This window comes from Megalobrama amblycephala, linkage group LG3 (genome assembly GCF_018812025.1).
Source record: "Megalobrama amblycephala isolate DHTTF-2021 linkage group LG3, ASM1881202v1, whole genome shotgun sequence".
Lineage (NCBI taxonomy): Eukaryota > Metazoa > Chordata > Actinopteri > Cypriniformes > Xenocyprididae > Megalobrama > Megalobrama amblycephala.
The window spans coordinates 7,668,846-7,687,689 of record NC_063046.1 but is presented as its reverse complement, the minus strand read 5'-3'; the positions used below and the strand labels follow the sequence as shown (position 1 = coordinate 7,687,689).

General features: G+C 36.4%; 1 protein-coding gene across 2 annotated transcripts in view; it reads left to right on the top strand.

Annotated features, from left to right (window-relative positions):
• Positions 1-18,844, top strand: part of adamtsl3 (ADAMTS-like 3) — a 245,072-nt gene that overhangs the window by 164,645 nt on the left and 61,583 nt on the right. For both annotated transcript variants that reach the window (XM_048183676.1, XM_048183677.1), the window contains 6 exons: positions 4,019-4,130; positions 6,639-6,777; positions 6,934-6,984; positions 9,892-10,096; positions 12,267-12,414; positions 18,724-18,808. In XM_048183676.1, the coding sequence (XP_048039633.1) occupies positions 4,019-4,130; positions 6,639-6,777; positions 6,934-6,984; positions 9,892-10,096; positions 12,267-12,414; positions 18,724-18,808 (740 nt within the window). The remainder of the gene's footprint in view (positions 1-4,018; positions 4,131-6,638; positions 6,778-6,933; positions 6,985-9,891; positions 10,097-12,266; positions 12,415-18,723; positions 18,809-18,844) is intronic.

The following is an 18,844-nucleotide window of genomic DNA, read 5'->3' as shown; positions in this document are numbered from 1 at the left end:
TTACTTGTTCCAACGTGCATTCTTTTCTTTTTTCCATAACATACAAAAGGAGATGCAACACAGAACATTCAGTAAAAGTGGAAGGTCTGTTGTATTGCTGTTGTATTTACAATACAGCCTTTCAGGACAGATTTGAGAACAATTTTCATGTGTATTATGTTTATATACAGTTGCAAGAAAAAGTATTGGAAACTCTTGCAGAATCTGTGAAAATGTGAATAATTTTAACAAAATAAGAGAGATCATACAAAATGCATGTTATTTTTTATTTAGTACTGTCCTGAGTGAGATATTTTACATAAAAGGTGTTTACATATAATCCACAAGACAAAAAAAATTGCTGAATTTATTAAAATGACCCAGTTCAAAAGTGAACAATTGGTTCTTAATACTGTGTGTGGTTACCTGATGATCCACGACTGTTTTTATGTTTTGTGATGTTGTTCATGAGTCTCTTGTTTGTCCTGAGCAGTTAAACTGAGCTCTGTTCTTCAGAAAAATCCTCCAGGTTTTGCAGATTCTTCAGTTTTCAAGCATTTTTTGCATATTTGAACCCTTTCCAGCAGTGACTGTATGATTCTCAGATCCATCTTTTCACACTGAGGACAATTGAGGGACTCAAACTCAACTATTAAAAAAGGTTCAAACATTCACTGATGCTCCAGAAGGAAAAACGATGCATTAAGAGCCGGGGGGTCAAAACTTTTGAACAGGATGAAGATGTCCCATTTTTTTCCCCAAATTTTTCTTATTTTGTTTAAAGTTGTTTTCCATTTAGTACTGCCCTTCAGAAGCAACAGAAGACACTTACATGTTTCCCAGAAGAAAAATTAAGTACTATTTACCTTGATATTCAAATTCAAAGTTGTGCTGATATATAGCCATATCGCACGGCTATGAGTGTGATATTGCGTTTATACAACAGTTCGACGGCACAAGTGTGTAAATAAATAAGAACAACAACAAAGTGTCTTTAAAAACCCTCTTTTGTGACAGTTTAACAGTTGAGCCCAAGCCTCCGTTACCAGTGTTGGGCACGTTACTTTAAAAAAGTAATTAGTTATAGTTACTAGTTACTTCTCACAAATAGTAACGGAGTTAGTAACTGAGTTACATCATTATAAAAGTAACTAATTACCAGGGAAAGTAACTATTGCGTTACTTAAAAAAAATAAAATAAAAATAAAAATATGCCAAATAAATTGAATGCCCCCAATATTACATTTAAGTCTAAGAATAAATTATTCTTGATGCGACTCCTGACTCATGATCCGCTCTTGCTCACGACATGAAATTTCTCTGTACTGTGTTGGTAGCCATTAAAGAAAACGTAGTTTCATATTTATGTTTAAATAGTCCTATGTTATGTTTTAAATCCATTTATTCGATTATGAAAAGTGAACAGCATGAGTAAGATGCATCATAAGATGCGCAAATATATCGGGAGACATGGAGTGGGTCAGACATGATTTTAAACACTTCATTAAGTTTTGTTTTATAGAAAGCCTCTCTTTAAAGTGAATTTCGTTTTGTAAAAATTGTATCTTAATTTTAATCAATGTTTCATCAACCAATTGCTTGGATTTAATATATAACAAGCAAATATAGCAGACAATAAAATCATGACATGGAGGCGCGGGCGCGATCGCTGGCGCGTGAACTGGAGCGCGTCTTACAGGCTAAATGAACCGAAACTCAGAGGCTGCTTGCCTCGCAGACATGAGAAATATATCTATAGAAAGCTTGAAATATCTACTTTAACGAAAATTAAGTAATTAAACACGAAAAGAAAGAGGCTACTCTGATTATATAGCCTAATCCGAATGAAATGTGCATTATATCTCTAGGCGCGTCCATATGAGCAGATGATCAGCAATGAGAATCAGCAATGTCAACTTCATCTTTGCAGCCGACACAGATTCAGAAAACATTACTTTATTAATAAACAATTAAAATGTCTCCTTGCTGTTTTTGTCACACTCATAATCATTACTTTTGCCGGTTCTTTATGGCAAGCTTTATGCGTGCGCTTGAGTGCTATAGCCTATATTATGTAAACGCTCCTTATTATGGTTTATTCTCTCCAGTATTTAAGAAATTAAATTAATATAAATGTGATTAGTCAACTAATAGCTTAAATGAACAACTACTAGTCGACTAGAAAAAAACTCATTTCACATATTTTCAATCAAGCATCAAAAAGGGTAGTCTGGTTTGAGCTCGCGCTCAGCTCGCATGCTCTGACAGACACACACACAGCGCATCATACATTATTATCATTTTAAAATTATATTTGTGTATGACTAACCCCAACACACACCAGAGAAAATTATTCGTAATTCGTTTGATTACTCGTTACTGAAAAAAGTAACGGCGTTAGTAACGCGCATTATTTATAACGCCGTTATTCCCATCACTGTCCGTTACTAATTCTAAAACATCACTTTAGAACTAGTAACGAAGGAACGTTGAGTCGCTTCATTGAAACTCACTGTAATATATAGAGTATTATGAGAGAGAGATCGCCTGAATGAGAGTATTACCTGCATCTGATATTCTTCAGGTCAATCTTATATTCATAATCACAAAATCAGTTTGAATATCCGCTGAGGAAAGCAATATCTTTGTCTTTGTCCTTTTAACATTTAAGAGGATTTCCCATGACAGTGCTAGTCAATGCATTTGTCAGTTGCGTCTGTAAAAACAACGTCCTTGTTTTCTTGTTTCAGTCCATTTCAATATAAAAGTCTTTGTGACTGACTGACTCACTCATAAAGACAGTCTTTGACGCCATCTAATGGCATATTAATGTAACTTTCACTGAAGTCAAAATCACTAATGGATTCTCTCAATACCAAAAAAAATAAGGCATGTTATTTATATAAAATATTATTTATTGAACATGAACAATAATATTTAAATGCACAACAATAGCCATTATAACAGTATAAGAAGTAAAATGGGAAATAAACACAAGCAAACAGTTCAGTCAAACATACAAAAGCAGCGCTTTAAGTGCAGGATTTAATTTCAATGTAAATATAAAGTTATGAATCTTAATATAACACTTAAGTCAAATCTGTTAGCTCTGGAACAAGTACTAGATTAATAAGACCAAAGATTGCCTGTTTGATATACCCAAAACGAATTATACCTCATGTTTAAACACTTTCTACATAAGAGCCAGCGGCAAATTCCTGAAGGACTGGCCGAGATGAAGCTGTTCTCTGCGGGTACATGAGCTCTGAACGCTCGCTGACGGCCTGGAGCTCACATTTCTGAAAGAGTCTAAACTAATTTTCAAGTAGGCGCTATATTTTTGCATATAAATTGCATATCTGAGGTCTAAACAACCATATTCTCGCCTAAAAACCTCTTAAAACTACATTCCGTTACAAAACAACAGTAGTATCTATAAAAATATGGTGGGTTTGCTCGTCCACTGTAAGATTGCTGACAGCGGAGTGATTCAAACGGTGAAGCGGTTCCCGTGGCGACGTTGGTAGAATATCGTATGGCTGGAAAGAATAGCAATGAAAGTTTCATGCAACTTCAGTTTGAAGCTTCGTGATGATTTTAAAGCAGCAGAGAGAATCAGTGTTTACTCTCCATGTGAAACTGTAAACACAGCACAATATGATTGCAATCATGCTAGGCTTTCTCATCTCACGACCTGAAGAGTCATGATTAGTCTTGACACCACGGCTTTACAGTAACTGAACATGACTCATTACTCTAGTTAATTGCAGCAGCATGCAAACAGTATTTAACTAATCATCACAGCTCTGGAAATCAAGACTAGAGGATATTCAGTGGCAGATGATGCATGCTGCATTTCATATGGAAATCATGAGTTGGACTGTGGCCCCTTGAGGAAATTTCCTGCTCATTATACATGTCAAAATCATTTGGTTTTTTAAAACGAATGGCTTTTATCTCCTTTTGTGATGTGATTATGAATGTGACTATTAAAAGTAAATGATCAGGCACATTATAAGTGCATTTCGGTTCTCCTCAGGTGAAGTATGCTGGCCCTAAAGACACAGTGATGCAGTTTATGTTCTACCAGCCCATTCGCTACCAGTGGAGGGAAACTGACTTTTTCCCTTGCTCCGTCACCTGTGGAGGGGGTGAGTACTATAGATTGTTCCTCTTGATTAGAGGTGGCCATTTTCAATAATTCACAACAATTTGAATGGTTCGAATATACCAAAAATACTCGTTCAGCACACCTACTCTATGATGCTTTGGGATAAATTTGGGATAATTTCAGTTCTGTTTGATACTGATAGGAGAATAATCTGAAAATAATTATAGTTCTACCCTTTTCTGTCTAAATAAATGAAAAACAAAACACTCAAAACTAAAATCAACAATTATAAAAGCAACAAGTAAATTTAGGCATCACAAACTTATAATGTACCATATGAACATGGATATTTATTTGTTTAAAGTTTTTAAAACTTTAAGTGAGCATTAGATGAAGGCAGATGTATAATCCAAATATAAAAATAGGGCAATTATCTGCACAATTAAATATCCAATATCTGTTGAAATATGTCCAATTTTGACCAATATTGAAAACGATACATTAAAAATCTCTAATATTGGCAGATAATTGATTTGTCATCATGCATTAAAGTGCCCGTATTATTTTGTTTTGGAGGTCTCCTTCAACAGGTTTACATACATTCAAAGCCAAAAACACTTTTATCTTATCATAATATACATTGCACATCTATGGAGTATGGAGGACCAAATTACTCAAAATAAAATAATTCAATAAATAATGAATTCAATAAAACAACAATTAAATGTACCAGTTTATTCTGAAATAATTCAATAATTATTAAATAATTAATTTAGTTCATTATTATTTCAATAATTAAATAAATCAATAAATAAATGTATTTATTTATTTTGTAAAATTCCATAAAAACACAACAATTATTGTTTAATATATTTCACAATATCCTCTTTCACACACTATTGCAGCATAAATGCAGCATATTATTATGAAAAACAGCTTTTTGGAAAAGAACATTTAATTAGGAAAAAAATAGACATTTAAACAATAATAGTGTGTGAAAGAGGATATTGTGAAATATATTAAACAATAAATGTTGTTTTCATGGAATTTTACAAAATAAATAGATACATTAATTTATTGATATATTTAATTATTTAAAGGTGCAATATGTAATATTTTTGCAGTAAAATATCCAAAAACCACTAGGCCAGTGTTATATATTTTGTTACTTGAGTACTTACAATATCCCAAATGTTTGCAACTCTTTGTAAATCGTGAGAAAATTACAATTTTAACCAAGGCTCCGGGACGTGTGAGGAGTCGCCTGTCAATCGCGTCATACCCGCGTTTCCCTCGGTTTCTGGTTTTATTTTGTAGAAACCATGGAAACACCAAAGACGCTTTAATATTTACATGTTTTAATAGACAAGGGAACAACTGTTTTGATATATTTATAGACAGAAAGCTAATTATTGTCATATAGCTCAACACGTTTAGTCTTATTGTTTAAATCTAATTTTCTTGATTTTTTTTTTTTTTTTTTTTTTTTTTTGCAAGTACCATGCTTTACCATGCCTCGGAGAAAAAAAAAAAAAAATTGCATGCCATTTATCAACACAAGCCATCCAGCATTTAATATGATATTGTAAAATCGATCTATCTTACTGCAGTGTGTAACAGTGTCTCACAGCATAATAAAAGTCCCGCTGCTCGTGAGGCGTGTGTTGCGCAATCGCTCCAGCTCCTCATTCAGCTCCACAACACTCGCTCCTGCTCTGCTTCATACTACAGTAACGTTAATAATCGCATCCATGAACATGATTTGTTCCCGAGTCCAATCACTATTCTTTTCCACCAGCTGTGATGTGGAGACCACATGTCCCAATATTCCGCGCTCAAACTTGCCGTCATCAAGCTACGCCTTTGTTTTGAATAGGCTTCTAGCGACCTCTAGCGGACAGAAATCTTACATATTGCACCTTTAATAATAAAATTAATTATTTAATTATTATTTAATTATTTCAGAATAAACTGGTACATTTAATTGTTGTTTTATTGAATTCATTATTTATTTAATTATTTCATTTTGAGTCATTTGGTCCTCCATACACACCACCTCATTTCTCAAAATGTCTAAAAAGGTTATTTCAAAGATTCAGTCTCTCTAAACCCCGCCTTTCTTCGAGTCTACTCTGCTCTGATTGGTCAGATGGCCCAGTTTGTTGTGAATAGTCTACTTCTTACAGAAACACCTATTACCATATCTGAATTTCATCTCCGGAGGCTTCTTCAGCGCTTAATACACAGTGATATGAACAGTAACGATGGAATTATGCAAATTTGCATTTTAATACATGATATACAATACCGATTATATTAGAATGATTTCTGAAGGATCATGTGACACCGAAGACTGGAGTAATGATGCTTTGATCACAGGAATAAATTACATATTAATATATAATCGAATAGAAAACAGTTATTTTAAATTGTAATAATATTTCGCAATATTACTGTTTTTACTGTATTTTTAACAAATGAATTTAATCTTGGTAAGCATAAGAGAAATTGTCATTGACATAGCTAATGTTGCTTTGTCTTTGTAAAGGTTATCAGCTCAATTCGGCTGATTGCATGGACATTCGTTACAACAAATCTGTTGCGGAGCACCTGTGCCACAGCTTCCCGGAGAACACCAAACCTACACCCAAACTCAAGGAGTGCAACATGGATCCCTGCCTTGAAAGGCTGGTTCTGTCTTATCACCCTCCATGACAAAACACAACGAGTGAAGAATGAATCTCTATAAACCAGAGAGTAGCTGTGCATTAGACTTCCTGTGCTTGAACTCATTATAGTGTGGATACTGACTTGAAGGGCTAATGGTGTGTGTTTCTCTGCAGTGATGGCTTCAAGGAAGTGATGCCCTACGACCATTTCCAGCCTCTACCACGGTATGAAGTTATTTACTGTGTACAGCACATATATCACAGCACTCTCACTGCTCACATTCAGATCTTGATACTCGCTTCACTCAGTGATGTCAGCTGATTTTCAATGACAGAATCATTCATCAAGACAACCTTTGAATGTTGATTTGACATGTCTGAAAAGTTAAAACAGACTCTAAGGCCTGAAATGGTTTAAAGAAAGATTCAAAGTTATATATTTAAAAGTAATATATGCTTTGTGTTGTTTGAATACTATAGATACACTACTGTTTTTAAACAGTAAGAATTGTTTTGAGAAATTTATATTTTAAACCCATTAAATTGTTCAAAAGTGTCAGTAAAGACATTTATAATGTCACAAAAGATTTCTATTGTTATATAAATGGTGTTCTTTTACATTTCAAAGAATACTAAAAATCATCATGTTTTGCACAAAAATATTAAGCAACTGTTTTCAATATTGGTAATAATCATAAATGTTTCTTAAGCAGCAAATCATCATATTAGATTGATTTCTGAAGGATCATGTGACACTGAAGACTGGAGTAATGATGCTGAAAATTCAGCTTTGATCACAGGAATAAATTACTTTTTAAAATATATTCAAATGGAAAACAGATATTTTAAACTGCAGTAATATTTCACAAAATTACTGTATTTTTGATCACATTGTTGACACTTTGTCTCCAACAGTTATCACATTACAATATTTCATAACATAAAGTTACTGCTCATCTACTAAGTTAGCACTTAGCTACTAATACTAGGGGTGTGACAAGATAGTTAGTTCATGAGACGAGACAAGATTTTTACACAGTATTTTTTAAGAAATCCTCAGTGACAAAACACATGACTAGAAAAATATTCTCCAGGTGCATTTGAAATGTTTTAACTAATCATCTTGTAATGAATGTCATTTCAGTTCTACTTTCTGAGTGTGAATTATCAAATGCAGTAGAAGACAACAATACTCAAGTACTGTAAAAGGTTTTGCCACAAACTGACTGGCTTCTCTCCTGTATGATTTCATATGAGTCTCTTCAGACACCTTTCTGTACATGATCACAACCTCCTAACTGAACTCCTTTCCACTAATTGATCATAGAAATAAAAATAATATAAATAAAAATAAATAACACAGTTTTCACTTAAGTGCAAACAATAACTGCAACTATAATCAAAGTCCTCTCACAATATACAAAGTGCAAATAGAGACCAAATCTTTTTTCTTCAAGCATGATACAGAGCTGGGAGATGGTTACAACTACATGGCCCAGCCTAAGATAGCTTTCATATTGAAAGATATTTGCATGCATCAGGGAGCCGCTTTCAAAATGCAGGGTATTGAAATCGCGTTTTACTTTCGCTTTCGGTTTCGTGATCACGCATACTCTGTGAATAGGGGAGCAGTGGTGCTGAGCGTGAATTCTACAAGATAAGACATTTGTCAGACACTTAGGCTCTGTTGTGCAACGAATCCTCTGCCATGGTCTTCTCAGTCATCTCGTCACTTACTCTCGTCATGTGATCAGTGAACTCTGATTCCTGCTGCACTGCATGCGACTGCAGTTTGTGTTGGATGTATCTCTATATGCACAGAGCATTCTTTAGAACTTCCGCAATAATATAAGCCAGCTCGAAAACTTGCGGTGAGATGTCATTTGATGGTGTGTTGAGCATCAGTAGTGTAATACTTAGTTTATAATCAGAATATAATCACTTAAATAGTCAGGCATAGCATTAATTTAGTAATTCAAAACGTAAGACGGCATAAAAAATAAATCAATAAAGACGTACCTCATTGTTCCTCCTCGGCTAAATTCAATTCGACCATCAGTTTTCAAACTTTTATGTGGAAAAAAGCTTCAAAAATTAAATACTTATTGTGCACTTTAGTTAGATTAATTGAATAAAATGTGTTTTTACAAGTGTGCTGAAATCATTGATCTTGCACTGTGATTACAAAGGGAAAGTGCGGCGCTCGCTTTCTGTGTCATTCATTCACAAGAAAAGTTATTGTTTTTCTTAAGATTTTTTGAGTATTTCATACTTCACATTGACAAAATGTATTTTTAAACCTAGTTATTTTATAATGTTTAATATTTAGTCAAAAACGAAGTGAAAAACGATTAGAGGAAATAGCTGATAAATGTGCAAATAAATGCTACTTTGCCGCCACCTGCTGGTTAAATTGGTAATTATTGTCTTTTTTATTTTTAAATAAGTGTTTTCTATCAAATGTTGAATTTCCTACATTTTTAAACGTTCCGTTTTACAATGGGCACATTAAGGATGAACAAGTAATGTTTGTGGTCATCGCATTAAAAATAACGTTTGAAGTGCTGGGGGAAAATGCGTGTGTGTGTGTGTCTAATTACAGACACAGCGTTTTTAAACAGTCCCAATAGCTTCGTCTTTATTGCAATCAATAAAACTGATTATTGGCAAATTAGGTAAATGTGATAACTGCATGAAAATATGAATACAACATTAAAAAGTCAACCATTGATGGTTTTGTGTCAATGTACAGCGAGTACAGAATGAACAGCTAACAGTTCACCGGAAATGCCCGAGTTGGCTTAACGACTACCAGGAAGTAACCGTGCATATAGTCTATTGAATCGACCGTTATGCAACTGAATTAAATGTTGTTGTTTTTTTCTTTAAAAAGCAAAACAACTGTGGAGGCAGTGCTGTGGTGGGCACTGTAATGTAATGTAAACATAGCAGTGGCATATCCTATCCTAATTTCATCCTCACACTCCCATCATGGCAATATCGCAAGACAGCTTTTCACCTCGACGAGAAATCTCGTCACATTTTAATCTCATGGCACGAGATCTTGAGGCACAAGGTCTTGACACACCCCTAACTAATACCAATAGATATTATTGTATAATACTGATGCAGTTGGGAGCAGAACCCATGGACGTCGTGTTCAGTGTCGTGTGGAGGGGGCTCTCAGGAGAGAAGCGTGGTGTGTGTAGAGGAGGACGTTCACGGTCAGATCGTGCTGGTAGAGGAGTGGAAGTGCACACACTCCCCAAGGCCATTCAACAAACAGAGCTGCAACACGTTTGAGTGTCCACAGTGGATGGCCATGGAGTGGTCTCAGGTGAGTGACCTTTTATTGACCTCTTCTTCCATTTCTGATCACCATCTATAGCTCTGTTCTACAACCCAGTGTCCTAACCCAAATGAAACCCAAATAAGAGACTGATTTAAAGAGGACCTATTATGCTTTTTAGATTTCCAACTTTCTTTCCAAATTATTTTAGTTGCTGTTTGAGCATGAAAAAGGCTCCGCCTTTACAAAGCACAAAGTTCCTCCAGCAGGAGTTATTCTCTGTATTCTTTCTGAACTCTCTGAAACGCCTTTGTCCTGAGTTTTCTTCCAGAACGAACACGTCACAATATTCCTTATTTAAATAATACCTGCCCAAGGTATATGCAAAAATAAAGGGTTGAGGCACGCTTGAGTTGGTTAATAGTGTGGTGAAACTTGCAGTTATGGTAAGGGGCGGGACATTTCTCAAACATGCTGGAAGTGGTTGACCAATCACATCACACTGATCCAGCCAACCAATCAGAGCCCATTATGCTTTCAGAAGGAGGGGATTCATAGAGACAGGAACTAAACAGAGTGTTACTGACAGACTGGGAAGAGAGGAGGTGCAACAATGGAGAATATGAGAAAAATAATGTGTTTTTTGAACATTCAAGCGTGAAAACATAGTAGACCCTAAAAACAACATCAAGACTTTGCATTATAGGTCCTCTTTAAAACACTGTTCATAGGCAGTGTTTTCTTTTGGAACAGATATATTATACCTCTATATAAACGTTTGGGGTCAGTAAACATTTTTAAAAAGGAATTAATCATTTTATTCAGCGAGGATGCATTAAATCAATCAAAAGTGACAGTAAAGACATTTATAATTTTACATGCTTTTATGCTTTTAAAATACATTACGATAGAAAACAGTCATAACACTGTAATAATATTTCATAATATCACTGTTTTTAATGTGATTTTCATCAAATAAATGCAGCTGGTCAGCAGAAGAAACTTATTTCGACATTAAAAAATCTTATCAACCTCAATCTTTTATTGTCACATACAGGGGTTGGACAATAAAACTGAAACACCTGATTTTAGACCACACTCATTTATTAGTATGGAGTATGACCTCCTTTTGCAGCCAATACAGCATCACTTTGCCTTGGGAATAACATATAAGTCCTTCACAGTGGCCAGAGGGATTTTCTGAGCCGTTCCTCCTCCAGAACAGTGTTCAGGTCACTACGTGATGCTGGTGGAGGAAGATGTTTTCTGACTCGTTCCTCCAAAATACCCCAAAGTTCCATCTGGTGACTGTGGAGGTCATGGGAGATGTTCAACTTCACTTTCATTATTGGTGCATTATCATGCTGATACACGGCCCCACCTTCAGGGTACAATGTTTGAACCATCAGGTGCTCATGGTCCTCCAGAATGGTTCAGTAGTCCTTGATAGTGACGCGTCCATCAAGCACAGTAGGGAATGCAATGATATCGCAGCCCAAACCATCGCTGTGCTTCACAGTCCGAGTGTTGAGCCTCTTTGGTTCTTCTCCACACCATAACTCCCACAGTGAAGGTGGACTCAACAGAGAACAATACATGTCACCATTGAAACTGACATTTGGCTGTAGCAGCCTGACCATCAATATTGACTCTGTGGAGCTCCAGACGAAACAGGAGAGTAACTCTGCAGTGAGTTGGGCAGCTGTGGTTTTATGTGAATCAGTACCTGGACATCCCTTTCAGACAGCTTCCTCTTGTGTTGACATTTACTCCGGTCGGATGTGGTTCATTCTGCGTGTTGGTATGCCAACATTACCCCGGATACCATCGCTCTCGATACACCACAAAGACTTGCTGTCCTGGTCACAGATGAGCCAGTGAGAATGGCACCAACAATTTCTCTTCATTTGAACTCAATTACGTTGTGTGGACTGCTATATTTTATGTTCAGCTGTGCTATTGCTCTGCTAATTCAATCTTCACTGTAAAATCAGGCCTGAAACCTCCAACACTATATTGGCCAGTGTTTCAGTTTCATTGTCCAACCCCTGTATTTTATATGTGCTTTTCACTTTACTTCTGGTGTAAATGAATAGATTAAGTTCAATTTAATTTGTATAGTGCTTTTACAATACATATTTTATGTAATATGATCACATATCAGCACATCTGGACTGCCCCATGTACGTGTTTGTGTTTTTGTATTTGTACTATCCAGTGCACGGTTACCTGCGGCCCAGGTCTGCGGTACAGGGTTGTGCTGTGTGTGGATCACAGTGGGCAGCATGCTGGCGGCTGCAATCCCCACCTCAAACCCCATATCAAAGAGGACTGCCTGGTCCCCGTCGCTTGCCACAAACCACGAGGTAGAAACAACAAAAATTACATCTTTTAAAATGTAAATCTTCTCTAAAATGCTGTCTATTGCCTACTTAAGGGGTTTTCATACCGGGCAGTTATAACAACTCAGTTTTAGGAACTAGCCACCAGGCCGGTTCCCCGAGAACTACATTTTCCCCTAGGGCCATTTTCCTGGTTGCATTCATACCGCCAGTAGGAACTCTGAAGTAACGTAAACTGTCGCTTACATCCGCAGCTCTGGGGCCTCATTTATAACCATTGCATACGCACAAAACAGGCCCTGAAAGAGTTCCTACGTATAAGTTGTGATTTATAAAAACAAACTTGACGGGAAAATTTGCGCACCTCCACGCAAACTCTGACTCATGCGTAGGAACATTTTGGAGAGCATTTTGGCGACACCGATGGTGAGCTGAGGGACTGACAGCAGATGAAGGACAATCACTTTAAATCCTCATTATGAGTCATACTCATAAATACAGTGCATGTTCAAAATTACAGTTTAAATAAGTAAAAGAATGATTTAAACTCGCATGGAAACTCACGTTTTCATTTTGATATACACATTTACATTAATATTATACTTTCACTAATGGCGATAAGCACTGAAATTACATTACGCAGTCATTACGGAGAAGTTAAACAAAAATTATATGAATTTAGATAGTAGACGTGCTATTTTGGATTACTTTTCATGTGACACGCTGTTTTAATGACAGAGGGGAGCACTAGGAGCACAATAATTCCTCTTTAAACTAAACTGCAGATGTTATGACAAAATAATTTAGCGAGAACGATGATCAGTGATGCACACTTAACTTCGATATTATGGAAGACACTGCTGGATTCGGTGGTCGAACGGTCCGTTGTCCAGTTTGAAGAGCTCCAATGATAATATCTTACTGTATAACCGCAGCTGCACGGAGCTGTTGATGTCGTGTGAAGGATCTTCAAACAATTACCACTGTATATGAAGGATATAATTTGAGAAAAATGATAAGATTTGCACGTTTACATTTTAAAATACTTTGTTAGTGATGCGCCGAGACAGACAATTGCATTTACACTGCAATAAATAAGTAGGCCTATCTGTTTCCACTAAAAATAGCCTAGAAACTTCCTAAAAGATATATTCAACTTATCAGTAAAACTGCATAAATTTGAGTCGAATTGTTTAAAACAATTAAAATACTATTTTGGCCAGTGGAAATGAGTGAATCAACTCTATTCTAAAACCTTTATCTGAAGTATTTTATATAATTTTGTTTTTATGGATATTTTGATATATTTATTCTAAAACATAAAGAGGATATTGGATGATTTATATCAATGTAGTGCATTGCACAAATGGCATTTATAGTCCATATCTAATATTTCCCAATGTCTTGTACCTTTGATGGCGTTAACCATGGTGTCACGTGGATGGGAACATGCATGGAAATTATATGCAGATGAGGTTATGCATAGTAAAACTAGGCGTCATAAACTCCATATATGGTGATTTCGGGGAAGAGACAGGGTGGAGATGCACGTACGCACAATCTTCCGCTGACTGGGATTTATAAAGGGATTTGTGCACAGGTTCTGGCGTACGCATGGTTTTATAAATCTGAATTTTTTTTGTGCATACGCAGAATCTAGCTTTTGCACGTACATACACTTTTAGGATGTAATGTACGCAAAGTTTTATAATGAGGCCCCTGGTTGTTGTGCAGAACTTTTATTTTGACATGTGGTTGATGCCCAATGTCGCTAGATGAGCAGAAATACAAAATCATGTTTCGCTTGGTCCCTTCAAAGTTAGATTTCCTCCTCAGCATAAAAGTTGAGAAGTGCATGGAGCTCGGTGTCCATCTATCACTGTTTTAATGTTCGTGCAGTAAATGTAAAGATCGATATTAGTCATGGTAAACATGGTACTCGCAGTAAATCAAGATATAAACAATAAGACTTATTGTGTTGAGCTATATAACATAATTAGTTTTCTGTTGTTGAATGTATCCAAACAGTTGCTCACCTGTCTAATAAAACACATACTATATTAAAGCATCTACAAAATAAAACCGGAAATCGAGGGTAACGCGGGTATGATGTCATTGATAGGCGACGCACGGACACGGTCTGTGTCCTGGTTAAAATTGCTTATTTCTCTGGATTTAAACATTCTTGGAAACATTTGGGATAATGTAAGTACACAAGTCAACAAAATATATAACACTGTTCTAGTGGTTTTTGCATATGTTAATCCAAAAATCTTACATATTGTGCCTTTAAGTCATTGTTTGACCCCAGTGGAACAGTGCTGAGGCATCCAGTTGCGAATTTTCAATTGGATTGAACAATTTTTAATACTTTTCAGTATTATTAGTATTTCTCCTACCTTTTTCACTGATCATGTCACAATGCATTTTTGTGAAGTATACATCCAATGTTGCCTTCTTTCTCTCGCAAGTACTCCCCCGATTTAAACAGTTTAATATTGTGATTCATTGTAGCTGGTTAGTTTCGTTCAAGGCTTTGAACTTTTTCCTGAAGAATGTTCTGCCTTCAGAAAAAATAAATGGGTAATAAATCTGGAGCCAAGGCCGCTGATAAAGTGAGCAGTCACTGTTGAGCGCCATTCATCTACTAATGAAAACTAACATTAAAACACTGATACGATTAAAATATTTTTAGAACTTATTTGTTTCAGAGAAGCATTTAAATCTGAAGTCTCTGTTCCAAAACCTAGTGGTAAAATTATGCTGCTCTGTAAAAAAAAAGTTTTTAGCATTGCACATATCTATCACAAAGATTGTGCACTGAAAAGATGAATCGTTTATCATAAATATAATTTGTATTTGAATGAGGTACAGGATCGCTGTCTGTCTAGAGTCTTCCAAAATGCTCAATAATGCAGTGAGGAAGCTCACCAGACTTTGGAACACAGCCAAAGTGGTCTCCATTAGGGAGCAGTCAGTGCCTGCAGCTGTCAGAGAGGAGAGTGGAGTGTGCCACAGACAGACGCTCATGAAATAACGTGTGATCTGAATATGAAATTCTCCATAAGTGCAGACAGACACTCTGAGCTCATCGAGAGTCAGTCACGGTGTGCTTTAGAGCTGTTTCTTGCTGTTGAGTTAATTAATAACTGAGACTTCTCCCTGTCTGTCGCATTATTTTCTTGTCAGACCTCTATTGCTTTCAGTATCTTTCTCTGTCTTTCACGCAGGAAAGAAGCATGAAAAATGAAATCGCTTTTGATCCATAATTTTATATTTCTTGTTTTTACATTTCTCGTTCTTTCTTTAACATTCACACAAATAATACAAACATATTCCTATCCATAATGCATTCAGTAGACATGGTAAAAACCTTCACAATTTGTCATTTTTCACAATTCATTATTCAAAACAAAACCATCATTTTTTATTTATTTTATTTTATTTTATTTTATTTTATTTTAATGTATTATTTTATTTTAATGTTTTATTTTCCTAAACAACTGAGAACTCTGTGAAAAGGCTACTTCTTTTCAATAACATTTTCATCTTTGTCTCTCCGTGCGACCACGTCTTTTCTCACTTAAATATGTTACGTCTTTTTGGCAAGACACGCAAGTCTTGTGTAATTAGTTCAAGTGATTTGTCTGAGTACATGAATAAAATGTACTTTTTTTCATTCCAAGTCATGCCAAACATAGTCCCGTCTGCTCATGAATCAAACTCCCTTATTTGAGACAGAAGACATGTGAGTTCAGGCACGATTTTGCCACATAACAGGAGGTGTTTGTCATCTAGACGTCTAACACTTTCCTCCTCGCACGTGTTTTACATTTACAAGCTTTGCTTAAATCCTCCAAATTTTCATTGAAGGAATAATTCACCCCAAAATAGTCCACCATCATGTCGTTTCAAATCTATAGAGCAGCTTGAAGATTATTCAGAATTCTCCTTTCACTGAACTAATGATTGGAGTCAGTACGTTTTTATTTTTTATTAATGCTTCTATTCGGCAAGGACGCATTAAATTGATCGAAAGTGACAGTAAAGACATTGATAATGTTACAAAAGATTTCTATTTGAAATAAATGTTGATCTTTTTAACTTTGTTCATTAATATGCATGTGCAAATCAGCATATTAAAATGATTTCTGAAGGATCGTATGACACTGAAGACTGCTGGGAATTCAGCTTTGCCATGACAGGAATACATTACATTTTAAAATATATTGAAACAGAAAACTGTTATTTTAAAATGTAATAAAATTTCACACTAATACTGTTTTACCGTATTTTTGATTAAATATATGTAGCCTTGGTGCGTAAGAGACTTCTTTAAAAAGCATTGCAAATAAATCATACCTTTTGAACGGTAGCATATTCCTTTAAATGTAATATCAGCTACTCAACAATGCCAAAATTCAAGAAACCTTAATCACAAACATCTGTACGCTTTTTTCCACCAATAATTCTCTTCATATCAATCAATTCCACGCTTAGGTCGAGCCTGACATGCTTGTAAAAACTCAGTGGGTTGAAATGACAGAGGCTCCATTGCCTGCTATTTCATCTAGACCTTCCCACACACCAATTGAGGATGAGGATGTCTGCCATCAGAGAAACCCAGAAACCCCGACCGAAGAGCCAAACCCTGAGCCCTCGGCACGCTCTTTACTGCTATCCCACAGTCACCAACAGCTGTGATAATCCAGTTCCAGATCAATAAATGGCTGCTTGCATAAATATTTGGTTGTCACATGGAGATTTATGTTGAGCTTTATTAGCTGTGTTTGGGTTGGGGGATGGAGGAGAAGCAGCGGGGTTCAAACTGGCTCTGTAACCTTCAGTAAGACGCATGACCCAGTGATGGTCCTACAGATGTTCGTAGCAGGAAGGGTTTTTGGTGAAATTTGAGTGTCCCTCGGCACTGATCTTACACTGACTTGGCTTACTTTATCTTTTCTTCATCTTTTATCTCACACTTTCATCCAAAACAGTTTACAGAACACTTAATACAGGGACAATCCTCCTCGGAGAAACCTGAGGTTGTGCGTCTTGCTCAAGAGTACAATGGGTGATAGTTTGTGGATCATCACTTACAGGGTTTGAACCTGTAACCTTTTGGTTACCAGCCCAGATCTTTGATATTTATTCCACACCACCCTCAACTAATCACCTCTGATTAGTATCCAAGCACCACTTTTTAGAGTTTTGAACCTCAGAAACTTAAAATTTGAGCTTACATTCAGTGTTTGGCTAGTGTCACATTCCCTGTGAAAAAGAGCAGCTTATGTTTTCTAATGGATGCTGGTGTGCTAGTGTTCCCATCAGACTTTTTAACTAGCTTAATCAGCATGTTTTGCTGGTAACAAACATAAACCAGCTCAGACCGGTATGGAAATTCATACTATAAAAACCTGGCCTTCTTTTGTGTTTTTACTAAGACTAGACTTGGTAATTTTCATGTTTGTCAACAGGTTATGGTTATGTCTGAGTCTAAATGCTCTGTTTGCAATACGAGTTAAACGTTACAACTTCCTCATTTTGGTCTAGGGTTAGAAGGGTTAACATTTAATGGGGGCTCGTCCGGGATTGATCAGTCCCGAATAACTTTATAATTGTGATCATTTGTGTGTGCGTGTGCTGGTGGCACTTAACATTTAATGGGGGCTCGTCCGGGATTGATCAGTCCCGAATAACTTTATAATTGTGATCATTTGTGTGTGCGTGTGCTGGTGTGATTTCTGGTGGCGTACCCATGCGGAGAGGTATTGTAGTGTTCATTTGCTTATTGTGCATTATGTTTAATTTGCAGAATTTTGTTACTAAGCCATCGTTAGAGCAGATTAATTTGTGCAGGAAGCAAGATTTATTGCTGATAGCTGACCACTATAAGATTATTGTTAGCAAACAGGGTCTTAAGAGAGACATAAAGAGTAAATTGTTACAGTGTCTTCGTGAGCTAAATGTTCTTCCTATGTCAAATACTGTGGATGGTGAGTCTAGTGGGAGTGAAGATGCGGGTGACGTTGCTGTGGCAAGTCTGGTGGATGATGAGGATAAGGTAGAGCTGATGCCGAGGCGGAGGGGATGGCCGATGCTAAGGCCAGCTTGCCACTGTTTGATCCGTTTTCTCAAAGTTCTGTTGATTCAACAGACAGGGTGCGACTGAAAGTCCGCTCGGCCCGTTTGCAATGCGAGGCACAAGAGAAAGCCGATGCACGTCAGGCTGAGCTAAATCTGTGTTTGGAGGTACGCAGGCCTACTAGTTTGAACAGAAATGTTGATTTATATTTATGTCTTTGTGTGTGTTTTTGTTTGTTGCTTTCACAGAGAGCCAACCTGTTGAAGCCAAGCTGCCCTGGTTAAAACAGGCACAAGAGCTGGAAGAAACCAAAGTAGCCTTGGAATACCCAACGTGAGTCTTTTAAGATGTTATACTGTACATCAAATG